This window comes from Procambarus clarkii, chromosome 93, assembly GCF_040958095.1.
Source record: "Procambarus clarkii isolate CNS0578487 chromosome 93, FALCON_Pclarkii_2.0, whole genome shotgun sequence".
NCBI lineage: Eukaryota > Metazoa > Arthropoda > Malacostraca > Decapoda > Cambaridae > Procambarus > Procambarus clarkii.
Window position 1 is genome coordinate 2,695,284 of NC_091242.1, and position 26,877 is coordinate 2,722,160.

Sequence of the window (26,877 nt, forward strand, 5' to 3'; positions counted from 1 at the left end):
AGCAGATAGGAGAAGAGGGGGGAGAAAAACGAAACATAAGGAAAAGGAAAAGCGATCCGGCACAATTGGAGAAGACAGCAGCAGGAGTGCAAGGCCAGAAAAGGACAGAGGACTGCCCAACGGAGCATCACACTCCGGCAGCCGTCCACCAAGCCCCCTCACGACGCCAACGGGCCGGAAGGGGAGGGGGTATGACAGGCAAGAGCCCCCTGTCCTGAAACCATATTGTCCGGGGTTATGTAGAAGTTGTGATTCCATGTAGTTTGTGATCTTACTTCTTAGCAGAATGTCCTATGATGCATGTCCTAGGAATCTGGAGGAGTTTTCATGTTATACATCTAATTGTAAAATAAAAAGCCGAGTATGATGTATAGACTGCTTTTGAGACTTGAGTACTAGTATTCAACTGACTCTCATTGTGATTATGATTATACTCAACTTTTTACAGTGATATTACACTGGTTTATCAAGATGATGCTGCATGAAGATTTTAATGAGTTAATTGTAGACAGGATTTCTCATGTTCTTATAATAATATACATGTATGTTTTTTTTAAAGAGAAAAGCGATATTAATTGTATACTTAAGGGCGAGATCAGGGAGGTTAAGGAAGTGAAGGTGGAAATGGGGCGAAGTTAGGCAAGAGAAGGTAAGGCGAGTCAGGGAGATAGAGTGAGGTCAAAAGTGAATACCTGTATAGGCAACACCATGAAGGTGAAATGGGGTGAGGTCAGGGGGGGGGGGGGTGATATTTTCATTTAATACGGCAATGCAACCCCATGTTACAGGAATATTTCAGATATATATTGTGGCTAAAATAATTCTTCACTTTCCTCACTATACCTGAACTTTCCAGACCTCACCCCACCTTCACCTCACCCTTGATAATTTTCCTCTCTAACCTCATCCCACCACCTTTTCCCATTATGCCACTAACCATGTGTCTGTTAGATCAAATTATACCTCTACAGGTAAAACATTATCTCCAGTAAAATCTACTCTCAATTTGGTATTTCACCCTTGATGATTCAACACGAATTGTTTTCCTATACACCCTAACTCATCTTAAGAAATGGTATACAGGTATGATAATTATGGTCTAGTTATGCGTGACAAATTAAAACAAAATTAAGATAAGTGCACAAAAAGAAGTGCCGTCCAAGAAATAAATACTGCCATTTACTAAGCACACCATCAGAAAAGCCTGACAATACTGTAAAATCAATCTATAAAAGTCCTGATACTCAGTAACACTAACAATTATTCTGACTAAATGCATAGTTTTATATATGTTACGACTGTTTTAACTCCAATTTTTGTCGTATCTTCCAATTCTGCAGCTCCATACTACACTGACCCAGGCAGAACATGAAGAAGAAGGTGCTCAGAGTACACTGAGGAAATCCTGGAATAAGAGAAAAGTAACCTTGAAAAATCAAGGCAATTTCTTTCTAGCAAATGTACATTGTTACAACTGAAACATTACAGATTAATTATGGCTGAAACTTAAAACATGCTCGTTTATTATTAAAGAAGACCATGTAGTATAATTATTAATTAGTCCTTACACAGCCACTATTAATAACTGAAGAGTTTATGCCATATATAAACTAGATGTAGTGCCCAGGCCACCTACACATACACTCCCATCTTCCCCCCACACACACCATCACAACATCCCTGTAACACTCTTCAATGCACACTATCCTTATTACTGTAACCATCTTCACACCCTCTCCATCTCCCCCAACACATTTACCCTCTCTATCTCCCCTCCCCATATATAGCTTCCCTGCCTGCCCCCCATCACTGTAAATACCTTCAATACACACTGTTGTTATTACTGTAAAACTTCTTCATACACATCTCCATTTTCCCTCCCTTCCAACACCCTCCCCCATCTCCCCAGCACACTCATAAATTCCCCAATACCAACCCTCCCAGCCCTATTTCTGATAATAATGATAATTCTTGGTAATTCCCTCCCTATTTCCTTCCCCACACATCCTTCCCATCTCCCCCTACACACACACCCTCCCCATTTCCCCCATATAAGCCCTCCTACAACACAAACACCTTCCCTTTCTCTCCAATCACTAACTTTTTTCCTACACACAGTCTATAAATGTTACCAAAAAGGTTGCACCCAGAATGCAAATCTGTCATCTCAACATATATTTTACATGTCAATAACTAAATGAATGCTAAAGTCTACAGACTCAGGACAAAACATTTCCTATCCAATGACTTCAAGAAGGTATGCACAGGGGCTGACTACCCCTTTAAGGAGGGAGGGGAAGGTAGCGTGAGGGCCAACCCTGACCACCCTATGACACTTCGAAGAAGTCACCAGTCACCTCGCAAAGTTTACCGAGGTTAGCCCAAACCACCTGGCCTCCAACCTTGGACAAACACGTTCTATTTGATAAATGTACATATTGCACCATCTTATTCCTTTTAAGGTAATGTGTTGCCGAGACGTCTCGGTGCTAATCGCCAGTTGTGCAAATAGCGCATTTATACAGAAAGTAAATGTGTACAGTATTTATTCAAAAGAATGGGTGCATATACTATGTATTTTATGTTTTGGATACATGCATATAATAAAAATGAACACTAAAATTTTTAATTTTAACTGAACAGCATTGTATATGCACATTCCCAACACATTACACCACCTCACAGGTGGAGGGACCAAGGAGTCAAAGCTCAACCCCCGTTAGCACAACTAGACGAGCACACAGTCTTGCTTCCCAGAGGCAGAGATGTATGGAGAACACATTAGTCAAGTCACTTACGAGCTTCAACTGTTGTCTCCAGTATAATACTATTTAGCTAACTATTTAGCCCTTTCTAACTATTTAGCCCTTTCCTTTATTTTGGCAACTATTTATGTTGTATCCTTACATTAAAATTAAAAAATATAAAGTCAATTTGAAATAATCAAAGTTAGCTTTAGTTATTTCATTTTCTAACTATACTCTATATACATTTACAAATAAAGCCTCTGTCTTGAATCTGAAGCAGTTGTATCTGTAGTTGTGGTTGTAAGCAGTTGTATCTGTAGTTGTGGTTGTAAGCAGTTGTATCTGTAGTTGAAGTGGTTTTGTAGCTGTATGATGGTTGCTGATGTGTTTGTTATGATGTAATTGTGATTGTGGCTGTGGTTGTACTAATTATTGTAGTTATGTGTTTGTGTTTGTAGGGATAGGATAGTTTTGGTTGTGGTGGTGGTAGTTGGTTGATGAGAGGTGGGAGGGATGGGGGAACTTTGAGAGGCAGATTATGACTGGGTGCTGAGAGCGAGGTGGGATAAATGAGACAGAAATTCCTCATTAATCCTGTCAAAATATTTTTTTTTTATACTACTCACAGCCTCTGACAATTTTTTTATATACACCCGGAATACTGGGGCAATAACAATCCTTGTAAAATGCCACCAGAAACTTATCCCTATGCAACTTTTCTAAGTTGCCTATCAATTTCAGTATACTGTAGTGCTGCCTTCTTTACTTCCTATTTATTTACATTTCTAAATTAGCTTTAAGTTGAGAACTTTACTAGTCAGGGTCATAGGTCCAACCAGGACACTGCCCACATGCCAGGCTCTAGTTGACTTTAAGCACCAATTGCCTTCCCATAAAAGTTTCTGGACAGGAAAACAGTGGAGTAAACTTTAATCCACCAAAAACATGCTGCTTATCATACTGCAAAAAAACAAAATAGAAGCACTCAATACCCCTTTCATACAATCATTGGGATCCCAATGATAAATTATATTACTTTGGATCAATAAGCTATCATTTTGCTACACCAATAGCCACCACATGGCAGCACTAGCTAGCACAACGGTACGATGAACTGGCAACACCCATTATACCCTGGTCCAACCATTAAGCATCCAACTCTTAAGCTTAGTGCCGTCTGGAAAGTCATCCACATAAACTATGAACATGATTTGGGACCACACCAACCCTTGGGATCTCATTTGTAATTTCTCTGCAATTGGACATTCTTCCTTGGAGTACAGCCCTCATCTCTCTATCATTACAGGAAGATGAGCAAGAAAGATTTAAACAAGAACCTAAAGATATAAATGTATAGTGAAGTACTGAAAGAACAAATTAAGACACTCTTGTAAATAATTAGAGTTAATATGTGATTTAAATTCTTTATGGCTTTGTAAATATTGTAAAGTACAAATAAACAAACCTGAGATAAATATTCTATTTCCTATGACTAAGGCATTATCAAGATTGGAGAGGAATATGACGAGAGCGGTGAGAGACGGCACATAAAGGCACACAGCCAGTAGTCCCAGAATCCTTCGCTGCCACGAACCAGGAAACCATCGACTCTGTAGATACAGAAAGAATACAAATTTTATAATATACTGTATTATGTAATAATAATTGATTACCACACAGCAAAGAGAAAGTAAATACTTTCTTGTCAGTATGACTGCAGCAATGATCAGCATTGTTAATTCACAAATATAATGTCTGGGTTTGATTCCCATGGCAAACCAAAGACGTTTAGGCAGGTTTCCTTTCACCTGATGCTTCTGTTCCCCTGCAGTAAATAGGTCCCTGCAAGTTGGAAAACTGTTGCAGGTTGCATCATAGAAACTTCAGCAGTGGCCTAAGGCAACCTTGATTAGGTTAATAGCCTTCCTATCCCTGACAACAACAAATAATGTCCTGTCCTTCACAGATGGGACCAAACCACTAAAATATTTCAGCTTTTGCCTATTACTGAAAATTCATATTAATTCAAACACCGAATATAATGGACCACCCTTTTCTGATTAGCCACTCGGCTGCTTTCTCTAGCTATAGCACTAGGGCTGCCAAGCAAAAGGTAGTGACACTAGGCTCCGAGACCTGCTTGAGCTTACAGGAAGCTCGGACTAGTATATAACACATGCTATGAAGTGAGGAGACCTTGAGGATCAAGAGAAAAATCCAACCAGTTTCTGTTTGGACGGCTTTTGTTGTTGTTGGCGAGAACCCAGTTAAAGTTATAGGGAGCTACAGAGTGACTTGCCAGAAATGGCAGTTTCATTAAATTCAACACCTGATTTTTTGTTTTAAATTAACACAAGTGGTGACAGATGATGACTTAACTCTTGTTAGCAATCTCAGAACTTGCCCTTTCCACAGATTTAACCTATTTTTTACCCTGGAATATAACCCACCTAATTACTGTTGCTTCAGTAAGAAAGAACAGTTATGATCGGTTTCCAAGTATTCTTCCCTGCCCAGGGCTTTAATCAGACTGAAAATGCTCGTGAGGCATAGAATGCAATACCACAGCTCTACAGGGATTGTTTACTCTATGACCATTTCCTGTTTGTTAGGTACTCTTACATAGTTTAGTGTCCCAGTTATCCCAGCCTGCCTCTCAATTTTATGCACTAGCCTTTTGTGAGGAACTGTATCAAATGCTTTCTGGCAGTCTAGGAAAATGTAATATACCCAACCTTATCTCTCTCTTGGTGTATCATTGTAACCTTGTCATAGAACTCTATCAAGGTAGCAAAACACAACTTTTCCCCCCTCTAAATCCATACTGTGTGTCTGTCACAAAATTTATCACCATCAGATACTCCATAAATCATGGAATGCATGTTAGTAACATGCAAGAAGCCCAGACATACCAGTCTGTATGTTTGGGCTTCCCACCTGTTTCTTTCTTAAAAATCAGTATTACATTTGACATCTGAGCTTAAATTACTAAGTCACTTCCTTAGACAAAAGTCCCAGTGTCCCAGGGCTCAGCAGAATCCAGTCAGTCAATGACTCATTATTCTTGATGCAGTGGGGGTTCTTTTCAAACAGCACTTGCCTGGTAATTAAAGAAGGAAGAGAGACACTGGAAAATGCTCAGTTCATCCCTGTATGACCTCAGAAGGTATTCACTGATGTGCAAAGTCATCCCCATGTCCAGAATGGACTGGATGGACATTCTGTGACTGAGATACATGAGTAAAGCCCTTTGATTAACCCTTAAATAGATCCAATTACTGTCTGCAATTACGTTCTGAGTTCGAATTGCAAAATGAGAGATTCTCATGGAAGTTGAATAATTTTTTCCATGCACACCATGATGTAGGAAATTAAAGGTTAAGGCAACAAAGACTCCACCCACTATCATGTCAAGATGATGCTTGATAGGACTAGGTCACAGACCTAGTCACAATCATGTGAAGATGATGCTTGCCACAGACCTAGTTACTATCTTATCCAAATCCTAGCAGTTAACATATTTTCTGAGTACAAGTAAACAACAGGCTGCTTACCTCCCATGCTTCATAAGTAGGCATCCGAGAAATGGAGTCTCCTAATTTCTCAGCAACAACTCCAAAGAAGTTAATTGTTGCCCACCAGAACACCTGAGTAGACACACCATGCCAAACATATACGAATGTAAAGACAAGTGCTGTTCCTTGTAGTTGTCTTACTAAACTTGGTTCAAATCCAACCCAAGGGATGTAAATGTGTCTGCAAGGAGAGGCAAAATGTATATTTACTTCTTCTGTCTTAACAGAAAAAAGCTTTGAACAAAAGAAAAGATAAACAAATATGCTTTTAATAATCACAATTGTTAAATGGTATTGATAACACTTATCAATACCTTTGATTACTTCCTCTAAAATACAAACAATGGCCACAATCATTCTAAATATATTGCAACTGACCATCTCTGATCCTTAAAGTGATTCTCTAAAGCAACACATGAAACACTTGGTGGAGAACCCTACATGATAGACTGACTAACATACTAAATATGACATGAACATTGATATTAGGTTTAAACACACAAGACTAAAATATACATATAACTTGTAGTGAAAGTCTAAACAAAAAGTATCTGCTACACCAAAGCGAAATATTCACATCTGGAGGATATTATTATGTAACCACACGATGAAACCCAAACATTACCAATTTGAGAATTGCTATATCTGCATCACAGTACCATCTTCACTACCCTGGCACCCCATCTGAGCAGTAGCGGCTCCAGGAAATCATGCTGGATGAAGCTTAGTGTGAATGGAGTCTGGTAGTTAACAAGGTTGGAATATGGTATCAAAGGGCCAATTCCCCCTATGACAGAATCCCAACACCTGCCAGTCACCCTGCAAAGTTTGGCAAGGCTAGCCCCAAGTGTCTGGCTTCCAACCTTGGACAAACAAACTTTCTCTATTATTCAGTTATTTTATGTATGTATATATAGTTTTATGTACAGTATGTATGTGTGTGTCTTAAGTTAAGTATCTTAAGTTAACACATTAGTTCGCCCATATCTTAAAAGGCACATCAATAAACTGGAAAAGGTGCAAAGACATGCTACTAAGTGGCTCCCAGAACTGAAGGGCAAGAGCTACGAGTAGAGGTTAGTGGTATTAAACATGCCAAAATTAGAAGACAGAAGAAAAAGAGGTGATATGATTACTACGTACAAAATAGTAACAGGAATTGATAAAATTGATAGGGAAGATTTCCCGAGACCTGGAACTTCAAGAACAAGAGGTCATAGATTTAAACTAACTAAACAAAGATGCCGAAGAAATATAAGAAAATACACTTTCTCAAATAGAGTGGTAGACGGTTGGAACAAGTTAGGCGAGATGGTGGTGGGAGGCGAAAACCGTTAGTAGTTTCAAAGTGTTATATGACAAAGAGTGCTGGGTAGATGGGACACCACGAGCGTAGCTTTCATCCTGTGACTACACTTAGATAATTACACATAGGTAATTACACACACACACGTTGTCTGTCCAAAGTTGGGGACCACATGCTTGGGGCTAGCCTTACCTAAATTCGTAGAGGAAATGGTCTGGGGTACGGGACGAACATAGGCTGGTTAAGGTACGCCTAAATTAAATGATTTAAGAATTATTATTAATTATTCAACCTCCTCCCTTCCCCCCATCCTGATTCTCATGGATTCAATTCTGGTCAAGTGTGAAATATTCATTCAGATTTCTGAAGACTTGTTTGTCATCAGAACAGATTATTTGTTTACACAAAAATTAAACTAATTTCTCCATACTACTGTATTATATTTTATGAAAGGAAAGAGGGGCTATATTTCAAGCAAAATATTCACATACAAATGATTAATTGATAACACTCACTTGAGCATAAAGCGATACAGCCCATGATCAAAGTACCGCCAAATATCAGAAAATCTGTAGGTCATGAGGGTGCAGCGAGGATGTCTCGGGGGGTCGTAGCCTTCTACTCGAGCTAACACTGATGGCAACCCATACAGCACTACGGAGAGATTACTTTTATCACAGCTCATAAACATTAGGCAAATACAGATTATAGCAACATTATTTCCAGCAGACAACAGCTAATATTGTACTGAATTTCTATTATCTAAAACATCATAATACCATTAGATTATCTGGACTACAGTACTTTTATCATTCCAGATTAAAGTACTTCCATTTTTTTTAATTGTTAAATTTCAGGCAATTTTATATTTTTATAAGTTTTCTGCAATTTTGGTGTGCATTGTCTTACCGAAGATGAAAGAATACATGTTTGCATACCTACACACTCAAATAAAAAACAATATGTTTTCAAGTACTGTACATCAAAAATTTAATTTTATACTTACCTTTTGGTAGACCACATTTATTCTTGCAACCTGCCTCATCTAACTCATAGAAATTTGAGTCATTGAGGATTTTTTTTTTCCTCAAGTATGTTGAGCACAGTCCAAGGTCTTTGGCCCCCCATTAATTTTTTTGCTTGACTAGCCTTAGCATCTTAGCATGAGCATCTCTTAGTAAACCCAATTTCTATATTCTTTATTAATCTGTGTCTTTCAAGATGTAAATGAATGGCTTATGCCATTATTCATTTCAGCAATTTTGCAACAATAGATTTTAAATTACTGTAATTGGCTAGTAGTTTGGCACACATGATGTATTATTTCACTTAAGAATTATCACTGCATTTGCAACCTTATGTATAGTGTGTGTCAAGATGCTAAACTTACCAACATATTTCAACTGGAGGAAGGCAGTGAGAAAATAAACAAAGCCAGCCATCGACCAGGAAGACATTTTCTTCACAAGCTCTGGAGTGAAGTGCAGCGAGCTGTAAAATACATCAACACTCAAGAGTCAAGCCTAGTGGGAAAAAAATGGAATATAATTCATTGGTATAATTTGTCATAAAGGTATGGATTCTAAACTTACAGTCTTAACAAATCCAGTTAATGATGTCAAGAGCCTGAGCTAATCTAATTAGCCCTTCACACTTAGGGCTTGCCACCCTTAAACACTGTTGGAAACACCAAAAACATTACCAGCTTTACACTTTACACATTTTAATCAAACAAGAATTTTAATATATATTAGCATCAAATAATTTAATAGGATATTGATGACAATGTGTTACATCATAGAAAAAGAAGCTCTTGCCATCACCTCTGTTACAGTATTCTCCTTTAAATCAATCTGTTCTCAATCTCAAACATGCTTTACAAAATTAGCAAAGTTTTACCTATTTTACCTTTAGATATTGAAATATATTCATTGTTCTCTGTCTTTGATGTTCCTATTTCATTTATAAGAGCACTACAATGAATTTGTTTCATTTATCACTTTGCTACTTTCACAAATCCAAGAAAACTCCCTTGGCCTTGTACCATCTCTCTCCCTGCAGTGAATAGGACCAACTACAATCTCATACAGTCTCATAATATAATGAACAACCTCCCAAGCATACCTCCCCTTCTAACTCACCCACTGATGTTAACTCCCCCTGAAGCACACCTTCCTGTCCACCTAGAACTGATTGCCTGACCCTCACCACAATCATTTCACAAGTGGAAGCTATAGACCATAAGAACGTAAAAATAAAGGAAACTGCAGAAGACCTATTGGCTCATATGAGGCAGCACCTGTTTACAGATGCAGCTGAGCCAGTGGGATGTCAGGAAACACTTCTTTAGTGTAATGTTTGCAAACAAGTTTGCAAATATAAAGGCTATAAAGAGAGATTCTCAAGGTAAGCTCATTAAAGAGCCTCTGAAGAAGAACAATGGCAAATATTAACTAATGCTCAACATTAAGCACAACTAGGCGAGTAATTGTGTCTAGACCTTCTTGCCAAAAACAAATGAGGCAGATCAAGCACAAAGTGTATTCAAATGACATATAAAAGTAATAGTCATCTCTCTTACATTATAAATTCTCATATTAACTCCAGTTTCTTATAAAAAAAATTCATATGTAAATCATCTGCTAAAAACTTACTGTGCAAAAAACTGGTATAAGAGAAACTGAGTGAATCCCATCCACCATAAAAATCTCATAATTTGAAGGCCAACCCCAATGAATCTTCTTAGTGTCCAAATTCGGTATGGTTCTGCAAGCTGAAAAAGTAAATTAAGTACACAAGTATTGTATGTAAGTATAGTGTTAGCTAATTATAGCAAGGAATGACCATGAGAATAATGCCATAAGGCTGCTAATTCTGTGGAGTGACAACAAAAACAAGAAGAATTTTATTGAGAACATTATCAGTAATACTTTAACAACTGTAGCTTTCAAAAGGACGACATACCCCAGCCTTGAAGTCGGTAAAAGGCATGTATGGCCCAGTGCACAGGAATGGAAGGTAGAGGCAGTATCCAAACAGCATAGTCAGCAGTGGAACGGGTCGCAGCTTACTCTCTGGGTCAGTATCGCAGATTTCCAGGCTGAAGCTCAGGCTGCGTAGGATAATCCACGCTACCATCACCGACACTTTGTATACACCTTCTGGGATGTCTTCTACCCAGAATTCCTATTATAAAAAAATAATCCTAATAGACAAATTCCTTCTTATAGTATGAAGTTTAGACTACACATTCCCCTACCACTCTCAGAGGCAACAAGATTATTATTCTAACCTGACCTTTACCCCACCTGGTATTTTTAGCAGGTAGAAGGTGAAAGTATCCTAATATAAATTTACCCTGCAACTTTATCATCATTAGGCTTCAAAATAAATTTTACTCTTAATCTATCAAATTACAAAAATAACTAATTGAAAGAGTTTCTAGATAAGGCAAAGATAATTCAAAGGCTTCAAGAGCTGCAGATGATGGTAACATCCCAGACGATGAGAACAAAACATCAAGTTTCTAACATAACATTGTCAAGAAAAAAAATCACTACAATGCCAAAAAAAAATTTCATCCAAGCCTTACCACATAGTTGGTGAAGAACTGCGTGTTGAAAAGAATGAGTATGAGACACCATGTGAGCCAAATGATGAGCTTGAGGCGTGTCAAGAGGACCACAAACATGATGGATGGCACAGCAAAGCACAGCGCTGTGCCCACTCTCCCAATGAGGGGAACAGTTATACAGACGCTAAAACCAATGTAGAAGTTACACAAATGCTGAAAAAACAAAAAACAAATCTTTTGATTTCTGTGATACTTAAAACAACATATCTATGCCATACTGCTGAGAATGAAGTGTGAATGGCATGTAAAACAAATATATATATGTATATATATACAGTAAATGATTTATTAATTTGTTAGATACAGTACATACTTCAATAGCTTCATAATAGTCCGACTGAGTTGTCACTGACCTTTGTTTTTCACTGCACATCATTTGTGGGGTGTGGCATTTCAGCCAGTGGCCAATGTACAAGACAGTCCCATTTTTTTTTTCTGCAGTCTTGGTCTGGCATGGACACCCTATAGTTGGTGACCCCTGCTCTTTTTGCCAGAGGTGGTAGCATTTGATTCTGGGAACTTGCTCATGGTTGGCTCTTCCTCTTGTGACATCAGTTTTGGGCTGTGTTTATATGGTGTACTAAGCCATTATTGCTCTTTTTGCTCCAGGCTCCAAGGCATTTGCAGTTTTTAGAGCTTTGGCTCCTAATTCGGGAGGTGCAAGGCCTTCTCTGGGGTTGCCCCATTCTTGTTGGCAGCGGAGACAATTGAGCCAGAGTTTCTCATCAGGGATACATTATTCTTTAAGGAGGTTGTTGTAACTAGAGTTGGGTTGGACTTTCCTTTGTGTAGGGGATGCCTGCCTGTCTTCCTAAGCATCTGGTGGCAAACCTAGTTCTCCCCCTGGGGGCTTCAGTACAATTTTGTTGGTGTCTTTATGTGATGAGGGTTCATGGATCTCCATCATTGTCTCCAGTATCTTTTCAAGAGGTATTTAGTGCAGCACAGCAGGTTTTACATTTCCTGCTGCAGTTTCAGTTCAGTTCCTCAGTCAAGCCCATCCATCCCCACCCCCCCAACCCTTCTGGGTATATTTTCAGGTGACAGCAGGTCTTTCAGATTCATCTTTTTCCACGAGTTTCCTTCATCTCGTCTATATGCCCCAGGTTTTGCCTAGGCACTCTTGTGTCAGTTCCTACTGAAGCAAGTTCAAAAAATGGCCCACTAGATACTCAGATTAGTAGCCGAAGCTTCAGCATTCAAGCAAGCTCGGCATCTCACCCATTTAAAGTTTGAGAATAGGTTGAGGACATTTCATCCCTTGCTTCAGTTCATACTGAAGCAAGCCCACCTATCCAGCCCAACCTTTTGGGCTGGACGGTAGAGTGATGGTCTCGCTTTTTTTTAAGTATGAATGTTTACATGTCGCACAGAACTAATTTCAGGCTATCTACTGATGTGCCTCTGATCACATACTGTGCTTCACAACACATTTCTTACCTGTGGACAAAATCTTCTAATCAGCTGTGATATAACAACATGTACAAATCCCCAGGGAGCATAGGAGAGTATTATAGGAACCCAGACGAACCACTCCAAGTCTGTCTGGTCCTGCCGTGTCCCAAGCCAACTGTCAGGTATTGGAGTAACTGGTAAATACTGGCCCCATCCTGTGTTAAAATACAAAGCATGGGATGTGCGATAATGCATAATATAAACTAAAAAGTTTGTAAAGTGCATGAATGTAGTGTGTGTGTGTGGGAGTTGACTTATTGCTGAGAATGTGGTAGACACAAAGATTAATATCGCTTATTAACTTTCAGAGACAAAAGACAAAAAAGTATCAAAGACAGAATGTATAAAACAAGAAACTTACTTTGTGAAGTGCGATAAAATCTGTAGAGACTGTAAAAACATCCACTCCAGAATGAAATAAAGTAAAATGCAAGCTCAATTCTTGAGATTGAGGGAAATAACTTATTGGAGTTTTTAGGCTGCTGCCATTTCTGACGATCTCGATCTTCGTGGGGTTCTGGTAACATCGACATGCCCTGAAAATAATACACAATTAAATTGCATGGCAATGTTAGATGGTAGTTTTGAGACACTGTATAGCCTACATGCTGAGGATATTTGTCTTAAAAAACAAGCATTGAATGTAATGAAATGCCATTTTCTGGGCGAGTTCCGGAGGCTCCCCGGGAGCTATCCAGGCTGATATGGATATGCCTAACTTTGGCATCAGTCGATGTGGGTGGAGTTCAAGGCCTACCAGGAAGCACGAGCCAAAACCTGACCCCCTCAGAGAGGCACAAGGAGCAATGGCCTATAGATATGCACATGTGATGTTGGAACATTCTATATCTGCCATCGACTGGGACAGACACCCAGAATGGTAAGCGCCCCAAAACAAACCCATATTCGTGTTAAAATCACGAAAATAGACAAACGAGTGGACAGAACTCCCCATTTGCAAACGGGCAAACAAGCATGACATCACACGAGCCGCACAGCTCCACCCTCCTCAAGATGGGGAAGGGGGAGCCCCAGACCCCCCCCCCCCCCGTGTGGGCGATCCACCCTGCAGTTCTGAGGCTGGATATCAAAATATGCGAAAACCGCTGACCGGAGAGAGGGAGAGTTGCTGGGAGCCTCCGGGACTCACCCAGAATATGGCATTTCATTACTCTCAATGCTGGTTTTCTGGGGGGAGCTCCTACGGCTTCCCAGAGCTACTTCACCAAAGACTAAAAAAAAAAGAACGGGACTTACCTGGGAGGCGGTCGGTGCTCCACATCTCAACTCGAAGTCGAGATAGGCTACAGCCGCTGACCCAAAGGGGGACAGGCCCGACTAGGCCCAGAAACATTAACGAGGTGGCATGAAGCCAGGACCCTCTTCGACCGCCAAAAAACCCTGTGCCCGAATGTCAGCCCAGGACATGTTACCAAAGACGGCAGCAAGAGGAGCAGACTTACGAACACCATGGGCACGGGGATAGGTCACAGGTTGGCTAGACTTAATAACCCTGCGGACAACCTGAGAGACCTGTACCCGCGAACAGGGAAGAAGGGAAACCGGATCAACCTAAAGCACGTCTGTGGACACAGAAGTCTGTGAACACTCATCCTCGGCCCAAAAGCAGATTTTCTATTAGCTGTGACGTCACTAATGATGTACAAATCCTACGAAAGTGTTGGGTAATTATCAACACCTAAGTGCTATGCCACTATGACTATATAGTGAATCACATACAGTAGTGACTATATATTCAGCAGTAATAAAAGACTCACCTGATGCTTTGCGAGCACTTTGGCCTGGGTTCGTATACTGGCAGGGGAGGATCGACTGGACGCCAAACCTTAACTGTAGCCTTTGTTCACCCAGCAGTGAATGGGTATCTGGTTGTCAAACGATTTGACGGGTCGTATTGTGGGGAACATCAGGATTAAGGATCTGCCCGAAACGTTATGCCTGTTAGTGGCTTTATAAGAATGTAAGAACTGCTGTACAGTATATATAAATTCAAATCACATCGGATTTGGACCAAGTACCATTTGGTCTGGTTAATAACTGGGTGCATGACAATGAACAAAGTCTAATCCTATGTTAGGAAAATAAAAATAAACATTTTAATTACATAACTCTAACATTATTTTCCTATAAACAACCAAATAAATACCCCCAATGATGCTACCCTTCCACTCCCAGAACAACGGACTGGACATTACAACACTAAAATAAGGCTTAACTTAACAAATCCACAACGAAGAATGGCAGGAAATCTAAATGTATGTTTAAATATCGAGTAACTAGTGAATATGATGAAACTTACTTTTGTTGTTGGGTGGTAAAGGTGTGACGGTCGGAGCTCTTGTTGTTGTTTGCTCCCGCCAGGGACGGCGCTTACACCTCGACCCCACCACGGCCTCTGGCTCCCTATCCCTTGCTGCCAAACAAATCAAAATCAAATCAAATGTTTATTTAGGTAAGGTACATACATACAAGAGATTTTACAAAGAGTGATGAATTTATAGATAGGGCTAGTACATACAATGCCTAAAGCCACTATTACGCAAAGCGTTTCGGGCATGAAAAACTTAAATGACTAAAGCTTAATACTAATTGAGCATAAAGAATAAAATGAAAACCACTTGGGCTGGACGGTAGAGCGACGGTCTTGCTGAATGCAGGTCGGCGTTCAATTCCCGACCGTCGAAGTGGTTGGGCAACATTCTCCCCCCCCCCCCCCCCCCCATCCCAAATCCTTACCCTGACCCCTTCCAAGTGCTATTTAGTAATGGCCTGGTGTTTTCCCCTGATAATTCCCTCCCTTCCTCCCTATCCATTGCTTGTCTCCTTACTTTAATTAATAAAAATATAGTTTTTAAAGCAATCACAGAGGTTATGGTTTATTATGCAGTAATTTCATAGAAAATGTCAAACTATTAACATTCATTTTTGTAAAAGTTCAAAATTATCTTAGGATACTTCCATCTTGATCTTTTTATCTGAAATTACCCCGAGAGTCACCATCTCTCTCTCTACTACTCTCGAAGACACGAAGCCGGCGGCTTGTGAAATTCAATTTCAATTTCTTTCTTTATTATGCACCCCATACCCATCCCGTGGGCGGTGGTGTAAAGATTACAGAGGCACATAATCGGTTCAGGAACTGAGCCCTCTAGTTCGTTTAGCTAAGCAAATAACAATCTTTTGACGCTAGTTATACAATTATTAATGTTATATATACATGTATGTACACATACTCATGCATACATGTACATACGTATACATACACATACATATTTAATCACCCATACAAATACACACATCAATAATCTTTTGTGTCACAAGTGATTCAACAAGAGACTCGCAACAGTCACTATACAAGGCACTTTACATCTGTGTTGAGTCACACAGTTACTAGTCTTACTGCACACCCACCCAACTGGGCGGCAGCTTTATAGTCATGTGCATGCATTACTTACAGTAAGCAAATTTTGGCTTGTGAAAGGTCCCCCTATTTTTCCTGATGACCTCCAGAAGGGGGGTCCATAAAATTGCCCAAATCCTGCTAGCATTACGTAAGTAATGAATAAATATGGTATATTTCCTCACTATAATGTTAGTGCTGAATGCAGAACATGATCAAACCTATTTTTACTATGAAATAATCTAATTTCATAACAAAATTATAAATAAATATGTAACAGGTGACGCCATAGGATATATGATCGCCAGGCGTGTTTGCTGGCATGTCAGCCTCACTTCTTGGCTTAAATTTAATTGGCGATATTATCAAGTACAATGCCTGTTTATAATATCTTTCATAAATAACCACAAAATAATTAATATTTATTAAAAAAAGTTGTCTGGAAGTTAAATCAACTCCACAGGACAATAATTTTGTTATATAGATACTAACGTTATCCGTTGGTATGCGTTCGCTACTTAAACGACTCTTGTCCTCTCATTTGCTTATAGTCAATTTAAATAAATTGTAAAGTAACTCAGGATATTGTTTAATTTTGTATAAAATCTTTATTGTTTAATAAAACAGAGGAAGAGCTAGCGCCTTGAAAATATATAACTTAAATATATCTCGTATATATTTATTGCTTATAGTTAATATTTGGCTTATAAAGAAGTCATATATGTGCTGTCTTGTGCAGGAGCGGGCTACCTTTTCGCTAATTTATTTTTTATTTATTTATACAAGAGTTCTTGCATTCTTGTACAGCCACTAGTACGCGTAGCGTTTCGGGCTACGAAAGGATTAAGGATATAATCCTTTACTTAATCCATAGGATTAAGTCCTTATGTTCCATGTAATACGACTTTGCGAAAAATAGTTTAACAACCAGGTACCCATTTTACTGTCGAGTTAAACAGAGGCTACAGTTAAGGATTTGCAAATCCTCCCCGGCCAGGATACGAACCCAGGACAAAGCGCTCGTTAAACGCCAGGCGAGCGATTAACCACTACACCACTAACCACTAACACAACTTCTAACTCATAGAACACCGAACTTTACACGCTCCGATATATTGCTTAATCTATACAGATTCACAAATAAAGCTTTTATTTCTATATGTTGTCAAAAAGGCAGAGATAAAAGTTTTTGTGAATCCATCACAGAAAAGACATTCACATTTTAAACGAGGTTTCTCGGCGGACCTTTCCCTATCGATGGGAACTACGACCTTCCGAAGATTAATGTTTACTACAGTATCTAGATTAAATTAAAGTTCCCTATGTTATGATACAGGCAGAAATATAAGCTGCATGTTAATACTTTGGTATAAATATAACTGAAGTGAAAGTGACGCTGCCTTTTTATAGTTGATGACTAACTCAGGGAGTGTCAAGGCCTTATACACGTTAGGGTTTTATAGAGGTCATCCCTAAGGTCGAATTACTGACCCCGCCAAGAATGCAACTCCAAAACAAGCTGACCGAGTACCTACTCACTGCTAGGTGAACAGTCGCATTAGGTGAAAGGAAATGTACTTGACCATTTATCCCGTCCAGGGTTCGAACCTGTTATTCTCGATTGTGCGTCGAGAATGTACACAACTGTACTACTGGGACCCCCACTAAGTATATATGATATAAACTGCCATCTACACTTCCGTGTAAATAAACATTCCATTCATCTGGACTGCGAGTCTTTGTTTACGTGAACCCCATACTCGTCCGCTACCCTGTAGTTTATTGTGCAACCCATACTCATCCTGTTACTAGTAGTTCTGTACTAGTCCTGTATTAGTCTGTACTAGTGTACTAGGTCAGTACTAGTCCTGCCCGAAACGCTTTGCGTAATAGTGGCTTTAGGCATTGTATGTACTAGCTCTATCTAGAAAGCCAATAAACTTTGTAAAATCTCTTTATGTATGTACCTTTACCTAAATAAAAATTATTATTATTATTATTATTATTATTATAGTTTGTGTCCCCTTATGATATGATAAGAGAGGAAGACGATGTTGAAGATGAAGAAAGAGGATAATGAGGCATAAAAATAGGAAGATGGTGCAGAAAACGATGATTACGATTATGAAGAGCATGATAAATACTGATTATAAATCTCCCCCCCTCCCCCCCTCTCTGTGTAATTTAAACAAATCTAAGGCATATCATATATTCAATTCTTTTTATATTTTTAAGCCCCAGGTTGGCGTCGTGGCAGATGGCGTCGTTGGGGTCTGCCCTTACAGGAACCGGCATCCCCAGGGCAGGTGAGGGAGCGGGGATCCCTCCTCATCGAGGCCGACTCGCCAAGGTCGACTTCAGGGTATAGACATCATCACTAGAGTCCGTCCCATCGGAGGCCATAAGGGGCGGGTGAGGGAGCGGCAGTCCGTCGTCACCAAGGCCTACTTACCAGTGTCGTCCTCGGGGCAGCCTGTCGTCGTCCTCGGGGCAGGGAAGGCAGCAGAGCTGAGTGGTGTCTTGTACAGCAGCGTGGAGGGCCCCGAAGTCGTCCTAAAACAATAGAAACAGATTTTGAAGGCAGACCCTCGCGGACAGGACAACCCCCGGCGACGCAGCGACCCTCGGCGACGCAGCAACCCTCGGCGACGCAGCGACCCCCGGCGACGCAGCGACCCTCGGCGACGCAGCGACCCTCGGCGACGCAGCAACCCTCGGCGACGCAGCAACCCTCGGCGACGCAGCAACCCCCGGCGACGCAGCAACCCCCGGCGACGCAGCGACCCTCGGCGAAGCAGCGACCCCCGGCGACACGCGCGACCCCCGGCGATGCAGCGACCCTCGGCGAAGCAGCGACCCCCGGCGACGCAGCGACCCCCGGCGACGCAGCGACCCTCGGCGAAGCAGCGACCCCCGGCGACACGCGCGACCCCCGGCGACGCAGCGACCCTCGGCGAAGCAGCGACCCCCGGGACCCCCGGCGACACGCGCGACCCCCGGCGACGCAGCGACCCTCGGCGACGCAGCGACCCTCGGCGACGCAGCGACCCTCGGCGACGCAGCGACCCCCGGCGACGCAGCGACCCCCGGCGACACAGCGACCCCCGGCGACGCAGCGACCCCCGGCGACGCAGCGACGCAGCGACCCTCGGCGACGCAGCGACCCCCGGCGACGCAGCGACCCCCGGCGACGCAGCGACCCCCGGCGACGCAGCGACCCTCGGCGAAGCAGCGACCCTCGGCGACGCAGCGACCCTCGGCGACGCAGCGACCCTCGGCGACGCAGCGACCCTCGGCGACGCAGCGACCCTCGGCGACGCAGCAACCCTCGGCGACGCAGCAACCCCCGGCGACGCAGCAACCCCCGGCGACGCAGCAACCCCCGGTGACGCAGCAACCCCCGGCGACGCAGCAACCCCCGGCGACGCAGCAACCCTCGCCGACGCAGCGACCCTCGCCGACGCAGCGACCCCCGCCGACGCAGCGACCCCCGCCGACGCAGCGACCCCCGCCGACGCAGCGACCCCCGCCGACGCAGCGACCCCCGCCGACGCAGCGACCCCCGCCGACGCAGCAACCCCCGGCGACGCAGCAACCCCCGCCGACGCAGCTACCCCCGCCGACGCAGCGACCCCCGCCGACGCAGCGACCCCCGCCGACGCAGCGACCCCCGCCGACGCAGCGACCCCCGCCGACGCAGCAACCCCCGCCGACGCAGCAACCCCCGCCGACGCAGCAACCCCCGCCGACGCAGCAACCCTCGCCGACGCAGCAACCCCCGCCGACGCAGCAACCCCCGCCGACGCAGCAACCCTCGCCGACGCAGCAACCCTCGCCGACGCAGCAACCCTCGCCGACGCAGCAACCCTCGCCGACGCAGCGACCCTCACCGACGCAGCGACCCCCGCCGACGCAGCGACCCCCGCCGACGCAGCGACCCCCGCCGACGCAGCGACCCCCGCCGACGCAGCGACCCCCGCCGACGCAGCGACCCCCGCCGACGCAGCGACCCCCGCCGACGCAGCGACCCTCGGCGACGCAGCGACCCTCGGCGACGCAGCGACCCTCGGCGACGCAGCGACCCTCGGCGACGCAGCGACCCTCGGCGACGCAGCGACCCTCGGCGACGCAGCGACCCTCGGCGACGCAGCGACCCTCGGCGACGCAGCAACCCCCGCCGACAGGGCAAACACTCCGCGATTGCCTAGTGAGTTAACATGCCATTAACTCGATTGATTGATTGATTGATGAAGATTAAGCCACCCAAGAGGTGGCACGGGCATGAATAACCCGTAAGTGGTGGCCCTTTTTGAGCCATTACCAGTATACTGGAGATCTGTGGAGGCGCGACTGCACCCTGCGTGACGGGAGATGTCTCCCGGACCAAGTGGTGACCAGATGGTGGCCATTAACTCACCTTAAGCTTGAAAATATCCAGTAAGGAGGGACGCCAATGGGTGAGGCGTCAACAGAGGTCGACAAAGGACTGCCGCCACCTGACAGGTCTGACGACACACTGAGGGAACCACTGGGGGCTACACACACACACACCACCTCAACCCCGCCAAATTCAAACCTCCGACACGCCATCTCCTTAATTTATGTATTTATTTATCTATATATATATGTATATATACAAAAAGGTACATTAGGTTCATTAAAGTACATAGCATTGATGAATCTACATTCTTGCAAAACCACTAACACAAATAAACTACCACGTTTCGGAAATTTATCTTCTTTAAAAGTCATTCTCTTGCCGTTTATTGGGTCCTTTTCCTTCATTCAAACATTACGGCACTACAGTAAGTTTTTTTTCATTATTATTAATAATATTATTATTTAATTATTATTATTATTATTATTAGTATTACTATTAACAGGAGGGGGCGGGTGCGAAGGTGTACAATAAATTACCCACCTCAGACTTGTTAATGGCTGAAGTGGGAGGGGCCTAGGCCATTTGTCGTGATAATTAGTGATGACTCTTATTTTGATTATGGGTCCGTAATCCAGTTAAGCCTTTATTCTGAATCTATATTACCATTTAGGTAACATACACTTCTTGATGATGAGTATGTGTTGCACAAACTAAAGGAAACAGGATGAGTAGGGGTTGCACAATAAATTACCGCGCAGAGGACGAGTTGTCATCATCAACGATGAACTACCACTCACAGGACGAGTATATTCGTGCTCTATATTAGGGTAACTAAAATACACCTCTGTTTCCAAATTAATACTTTAAAGACAAATATTAGAAAATATATTGTATGTTTCCGATTTTCTCATGATAATGATTTATAGAACATATCATTTTCTGTGTATGTTCAAGTTCAAGTATGTTTATTGAGACAAGCAAAAAAATACATCTCAAAGGGATAGAGTAGCTTAGGCTATTTCTATCCTCCTCTACTTCAAGTCCCTCAAGGGTGCAATTCAGTGAGTACAAAAAACACAAATAACATTACAAGAATCCCATTTAACATTGCAGGTTAATATAGTAAGCGCAGCGTATAAATGTTACACTCTTGGGGCAAAATTCTTGTAGCTCCTAAGTATACTGTCTATCATACCATTATCACATATCCAAACAATTTGATGTCGTACACTACTTATTTCCTTATTTCTATAGTTATCAATAAGTTGACACTCTAATACATAATGTTCTAAGGTGTGGGCGTGCTGCATACTACATAATTTACACTCCTTATCTTTTTTCACTGACATCAACACCGTATTGCCAGATATATTTGTATCCTACTCTTAATCTCATGTAAATTGAATCCTTCCAAGTAGACTTTCCTCTACCATAGGTGAAGGACGAGTTTGTATTTATTATTGAATAATTCTTAAGTGTGTTACTACTGTCCACCATTGCCATTCTCTTTATCATTTCTTCACCCTCTTGGATCATCTTGATTCTTGTTCTTATTTGTTTCAAGGTTAACTGACATACAACATCAACAAGAGTTTTTTCCATGGCTCTCTTCGCTATCTCATCAACTACCTCATTCAACAGTATTCCCACATGTGAAGGGATCCACATGAATCTTACTTTATACCCAGTTTTTTCTAATGTCTTAACATTCTCTCTACACTCTATCACAATATTCTGGTAAACTGGGTGTCTGCTATTTAAAGACTCTAATGCTCCTCTACTGTCAATAAAGAAGCAGGCATTTTTACCACAGTTGACTACTTCCTGTAATCCTGCTAATACACCTTGGAGTTCAGCCTGCGTTGAAGAGACATTGTCAGTTAAGCGGCGTCCAATAACAGTATCTAAAGTGCCGATGTCAGTATACTCCCTGATCAAGACTCCACATCCTGCCTTCCCATCCTTAGCTACTGAGTCATCACAATATCAATGTAGAGTGTTTTCTGTAGGTAATTTTCTAATTATACAATTATATGTTGCCCTCAGCTCTCCTATTTCATACATATTTTTTCTTTTGCAAGGGAATAATTACTACATCTATATTACAATCCTCCCATGGTGGTGTGAATCGTCTCTTAGGCAGAGCAATACACTCTGTAATAACATCATACTTTATAACATTAGAACATAAGGTACTCATATATGCTCTCTTCTTTATCATACATTGTTCATTACTTCCCACCTTTTGAACCGAGAGGATTAATTTATTAGCTCCCCCACCTCTCATTAATCTAATGGCAGAGGCTACGTTTATCTCTAAAATTCTATCCCCAATACTCTTCTGATTCAACTCCATCCTCATTATCTCAATCATAGCATTTCTTGGGCATCCTAAGATAATTCTCATGGCTTCATTTTGTACCTTCTCCAACTTGCCCATCCTACCTTTACCAAAACAAGAAATGACAGGTGCAGCATAATCAATAAGAGATCTTACAGTAATCAAGTATATCATTCGTAGCACAGGGACTCCCACTCCCTTTCCACAGCATGCCAAGGCCTTCAGAAGTTGTATTCTCTTCCGACATTGACCCAACAGTCTGTTCATCTCAGCTTCCAAACTCTCATGGGTATATGCAACATATATGTCTAAATATTTATATATATATATATGTCGTACCTAGTAGCCAGAACTCACTTCTCAGCCTACTATGCAAGGCCCGATTTGCCTAATAAGCCAAGTTTTCATGAATTAATGTTTTTTCGTCTACCTAACCTAACCTAGTTTTTTTTTGGCTACCTAACCTAACCTTACCTATAAAGATAGGTTAGGTTAGGTTAGGTAGGGCTGGTTAGGTTCGGTCATATATCTACGTTAATTTTAACTCCAATAAAAAAAAATTGACCTCATACATAGTGAAAAGGGCAGCTTTATCATTTCATAAGAAAAAAATTAGAGAAAATATGTTAATTCAGGAAAACTTGGCTTATTAGGCAAATCGGACCTTGCATAGTAGGCTGAGAAGTGAGTTCTGGCTACTAGGTACGACACACACATATATATATATATATATATATATATATATATATATATATATATATATATATATATATATATATGTCGTACCTAGTAGCCAGAACTCACTTTTTGGCCTACTATTCAAGGCCCGATTTGCCTAATAAGCCAAGTTTTCCTGAATTAATATATTTTCTCTAATTTTTTTCTTATGAAGTGATAAATCAACCCATTTCATTATGTATGAGGTCAATTTTTTTTTATTGGAGTTAAAATTAACGTAGATATATGACCGAACCTAACCAACCCTACCTAACCTAACCTAACCTATATTTATAGGTAAGGTTAGGTTAGGTAGCCAAAAAAAGCTAGGTTAGGTTAGGTTAGGTAGGTTAGGTAGACGAAAAAACATTAATTCATGAAAACTTGGCTTATTAGGCAAATCGGGCCTTGAATAGTAGGCTGAGAAGTGCGTTCTGGCTATTAGGTACGACATATATATATATATATATATATATATATATATATATATTAGTATATTTTGGTAGCAGTCTTTCCTGTAGACATATATTATTAAATATGACCGAAAAAGTAAGATTAATAATTCTAACACGAATTTTCTCAATCTTTCGTACATTACGCTTCACTGTTGGAGGTAAATAAAAAATCACTTCTCCAAAATTCATTTTTATTTCTAGTCTGACGCGACACGGGCGCGTTTCGTAAAACTTATTACATTTTCAAAGACTTCACAAATACACAACTGATAATATACATATATATATATATATATATATATATATATATATATATATATATATATATATATATATATATATATATATATATATATATATATATATATATGTATATTAACTCTCTTTATATTTTTACCGATTATTTTCAATATAATGGGCCTCCGATTTCTACATTCAAACTTAGTTTTGTTTTCATTAACCACCAGTCCCATATGGTGACACAAGTTACCGAAATTATCCAACACCGTTTGAACCTTTGAAATATCTTTGCCCTGGAACAAAATATCATCGGTATATATGATCGGAGTTACCCCATTTGAGTATCTCTCAGATGCTATCTTATTTATTAGTACATTAAACAGGGTGGGACTCAACACTCCTCCCTGAGGTGTGCAGAGTTCAATGGATCTCACACCTGACATACAACCTTGATACCACACCTGAGCCTTCCTTTCGTAAAGATAATCCCCTATCCAGCGCAATAATCTCCCTTTAACACCAAGACCAGCCAATTCATATAAAATAACCTCTTTGTTGGCTTTATCAAAAGCTCATTGTAAATCAATAAATATTTTATAACAATCATTATCATTAGCTAGACATTTAACAATACAGTCAGATGTACTTTTGCCTCTGAGGAACCCGAACAAATTACTAGACAGTTGATCACCTATTATATATAAAAGTCTATTTAAAATGAACCTCTCCATCATTTTACAAAAAACACGAAGTTAAGGACACAGGTCTGTACTCGCCATTGGCTTTAGGGATAGGAATGATAGCTTTTTTTCCATTTACTGGGAATACTGCCCTCTTTATAATTAATATTAAAGAGGTCTAACAGTAGGCTTTTCTTCATAATGGCAAGTTCATTAAGTATTTCATAAGTTACTCCATCCTCCCCAGGAGCGGTAGATTTCCCAACTTTAATCGCCGTTATTAGTTCTTCTCTGGTAATATCAAGTTCAAGTTCAAGTATGTTTATTGAGATAAGCAAGAAATACATCTCAAAGGGATAGAGTAGCTTAGGCTATTTCTACCCCCTCTGGTAATACCTGTGCAAGTGACATCACCACTGTTACCTGCTGTAAGTTTAAAATCCTTTCTTAGATATTTCCAAGAATCTAATGACTCTCTCGTTACAGCGGGTAATGAATTAAGTTTGGCAGCTTCCGCCCATTTATTTACCAGACCATTTGCAATTCCTTGCGGGTCTGGATGTGCAACAAAATTATGCATTTTACCCCTTACTTTATTTACGTCTTGGCAGATTACCTTCAAGTTTCTGTTACTCCTAACTTTCTCGCAAACACCTGCCAATACTTGCTCCTAATTTCTTTTCTCTTCTCCCCACACAGCCTAGCAACTGCCAGTTTGTATGATCCGTCCTGGAGTCACTCAGATGAGGCTTCATGCGGCACAGATAGGAACCAGCATTGTGGCTGCCTCGACAATTGCAACAAGATGGGACGAACTTTCACCTTTCACCGTGGAGAAAGGTGAGATGCAGTCATCAAATATAAGGAAGCGATATGAGAATAGACAACATGGGAGACATCTCCCGTCACGCAGGGTGCAGTTGCACCTCCACAGATCTCCAGTATCATCTATTTGATACTGGTGATGGCTCAAAAGGGCCACCACTTACGGGCTATTCATGCCCGTGCCACCTTTTGGGTGGCTTAATCTTCATCAATCAATCGAATAGACAACCACGGGAGACATCTCCCGCCACGCAGGGTGCAGTCGCACCTCCACAGATCTCCAGTATCAGCTCTTGATACTGGTAATGGCTCAAAAGGGCCACCACTTACGGGCTATTCATGCTCGTGCCACCTTTTGGGTGGTTTAATCTTCATTAATCAATCAATCCGGCCTCACTCAGCTCTCTGCTCTGCTCCAAGCTCCGTCTCAACGTCCACGACACTGCTTTATCCAAGACTACTAAATAAATATGAAAACCCACTAAATACTGTGTATCTAATCTACTCAACAACGTAATATAATCGTACGTTACCTTTGCAACGTGGTACGGCCTGTTATCACCTTGTTCTTGAAAATCATCCGTCCTCGTGCACGACTGTCTATCACTGAGGCAGACCGCCTCTGCCATTTCCCCAACACGCAAATGCACTGTATAACTGTAAGAGTTGAGCACAATTTCACAATATCCACGAGCGCTTACACTGCGACTGCACAAGACCGCCGGCTGGTCACAACTGTTCTGTGTGTGGAAGAAAACGCGTGCATGGATTGGGGGTGGCTTATTTATTTCTTTAATAATAGAAATAATAATTATACTAATAATAGCATTTTTATAATATTAACAATTATCACAATAATTATAATAGTAATAATATAATTTATTAAATCTATCAGATTTAATAATTCCACTACAAATAATAACTAATTACATGTTCCTTTATTTAAATTTACACTAATGCATTTACAAAGCTAATTACAATTATAATAGGTAAACATAAATTATGGGATTAAATATCGTAAGACTTTGGGGGTTCCAGCGGAGCACCTCCACATGTGCTCACCTATAGTGTTTGTGTGATAATGGTATGATAGACAAAAT

The 26,877-nt window shown here is 41.3% G+C and overlaps 1 protein-coding gene across 6 annotated transcripts; it reads right to left on the minus strand.

Annotated features, from left to right (window-relative positions):
• Positions 1–257: 257 nt before the first annotated feature.
• rasp (protein-cysteine N-palmitoyltransferase Rasp) lies at positions 258–26,476 on the minus strand. 6 transcript variants are annotated; one of them, XM_069319624.1, is made up of 14 exons: positions 20,556–20,674; positions 18,591–18,691; positions 15,038–15,151; positions 14,496–14,658; positions 13,079–13,253; positions 12,703–12,872; positions 11,221–11,415; positions 10,593–10,814; positions 10,283–10,401; positions 9,019–9,119; positions 8,144–8,282; positions 6,302–6,503; positions 4,213–4,357; positions 258–1,405 (listed from the first exon to the last, which is right to left on the minus strand). In XM_069319624.1, exons 5-14 carry the CDS (start codon positions 13,248–13,250, stop codon positions 1,293–1,295), a joined length of 1,578 nt encoding a protein of 525 aa, XP_069175725.1. In that variant the 5' UTR covers positions 13,251–13,253; positions 14,496–14,658; positions 15,038–15,151; positions 18,591–18,691; positions 20,556–20,674; the 3' UTR covers positions 258–1,292. The 6 variants fall into 6 exon arrangements, with proteins under 6 accessions (XP_069175725.1, XP_045584584.1, XP_045584583.1 ...); XM_045728628.2 differs by lacking the exons at positions 14,496–14,658; positions 20,556–20,674 and adding an exon at positions 26,311–26,431; XM_045728627.2 differs by lacking the exon at positions 14,496–14,658.
• Positions 26,477–26,877: the final 401 nt, after the last annotated feature.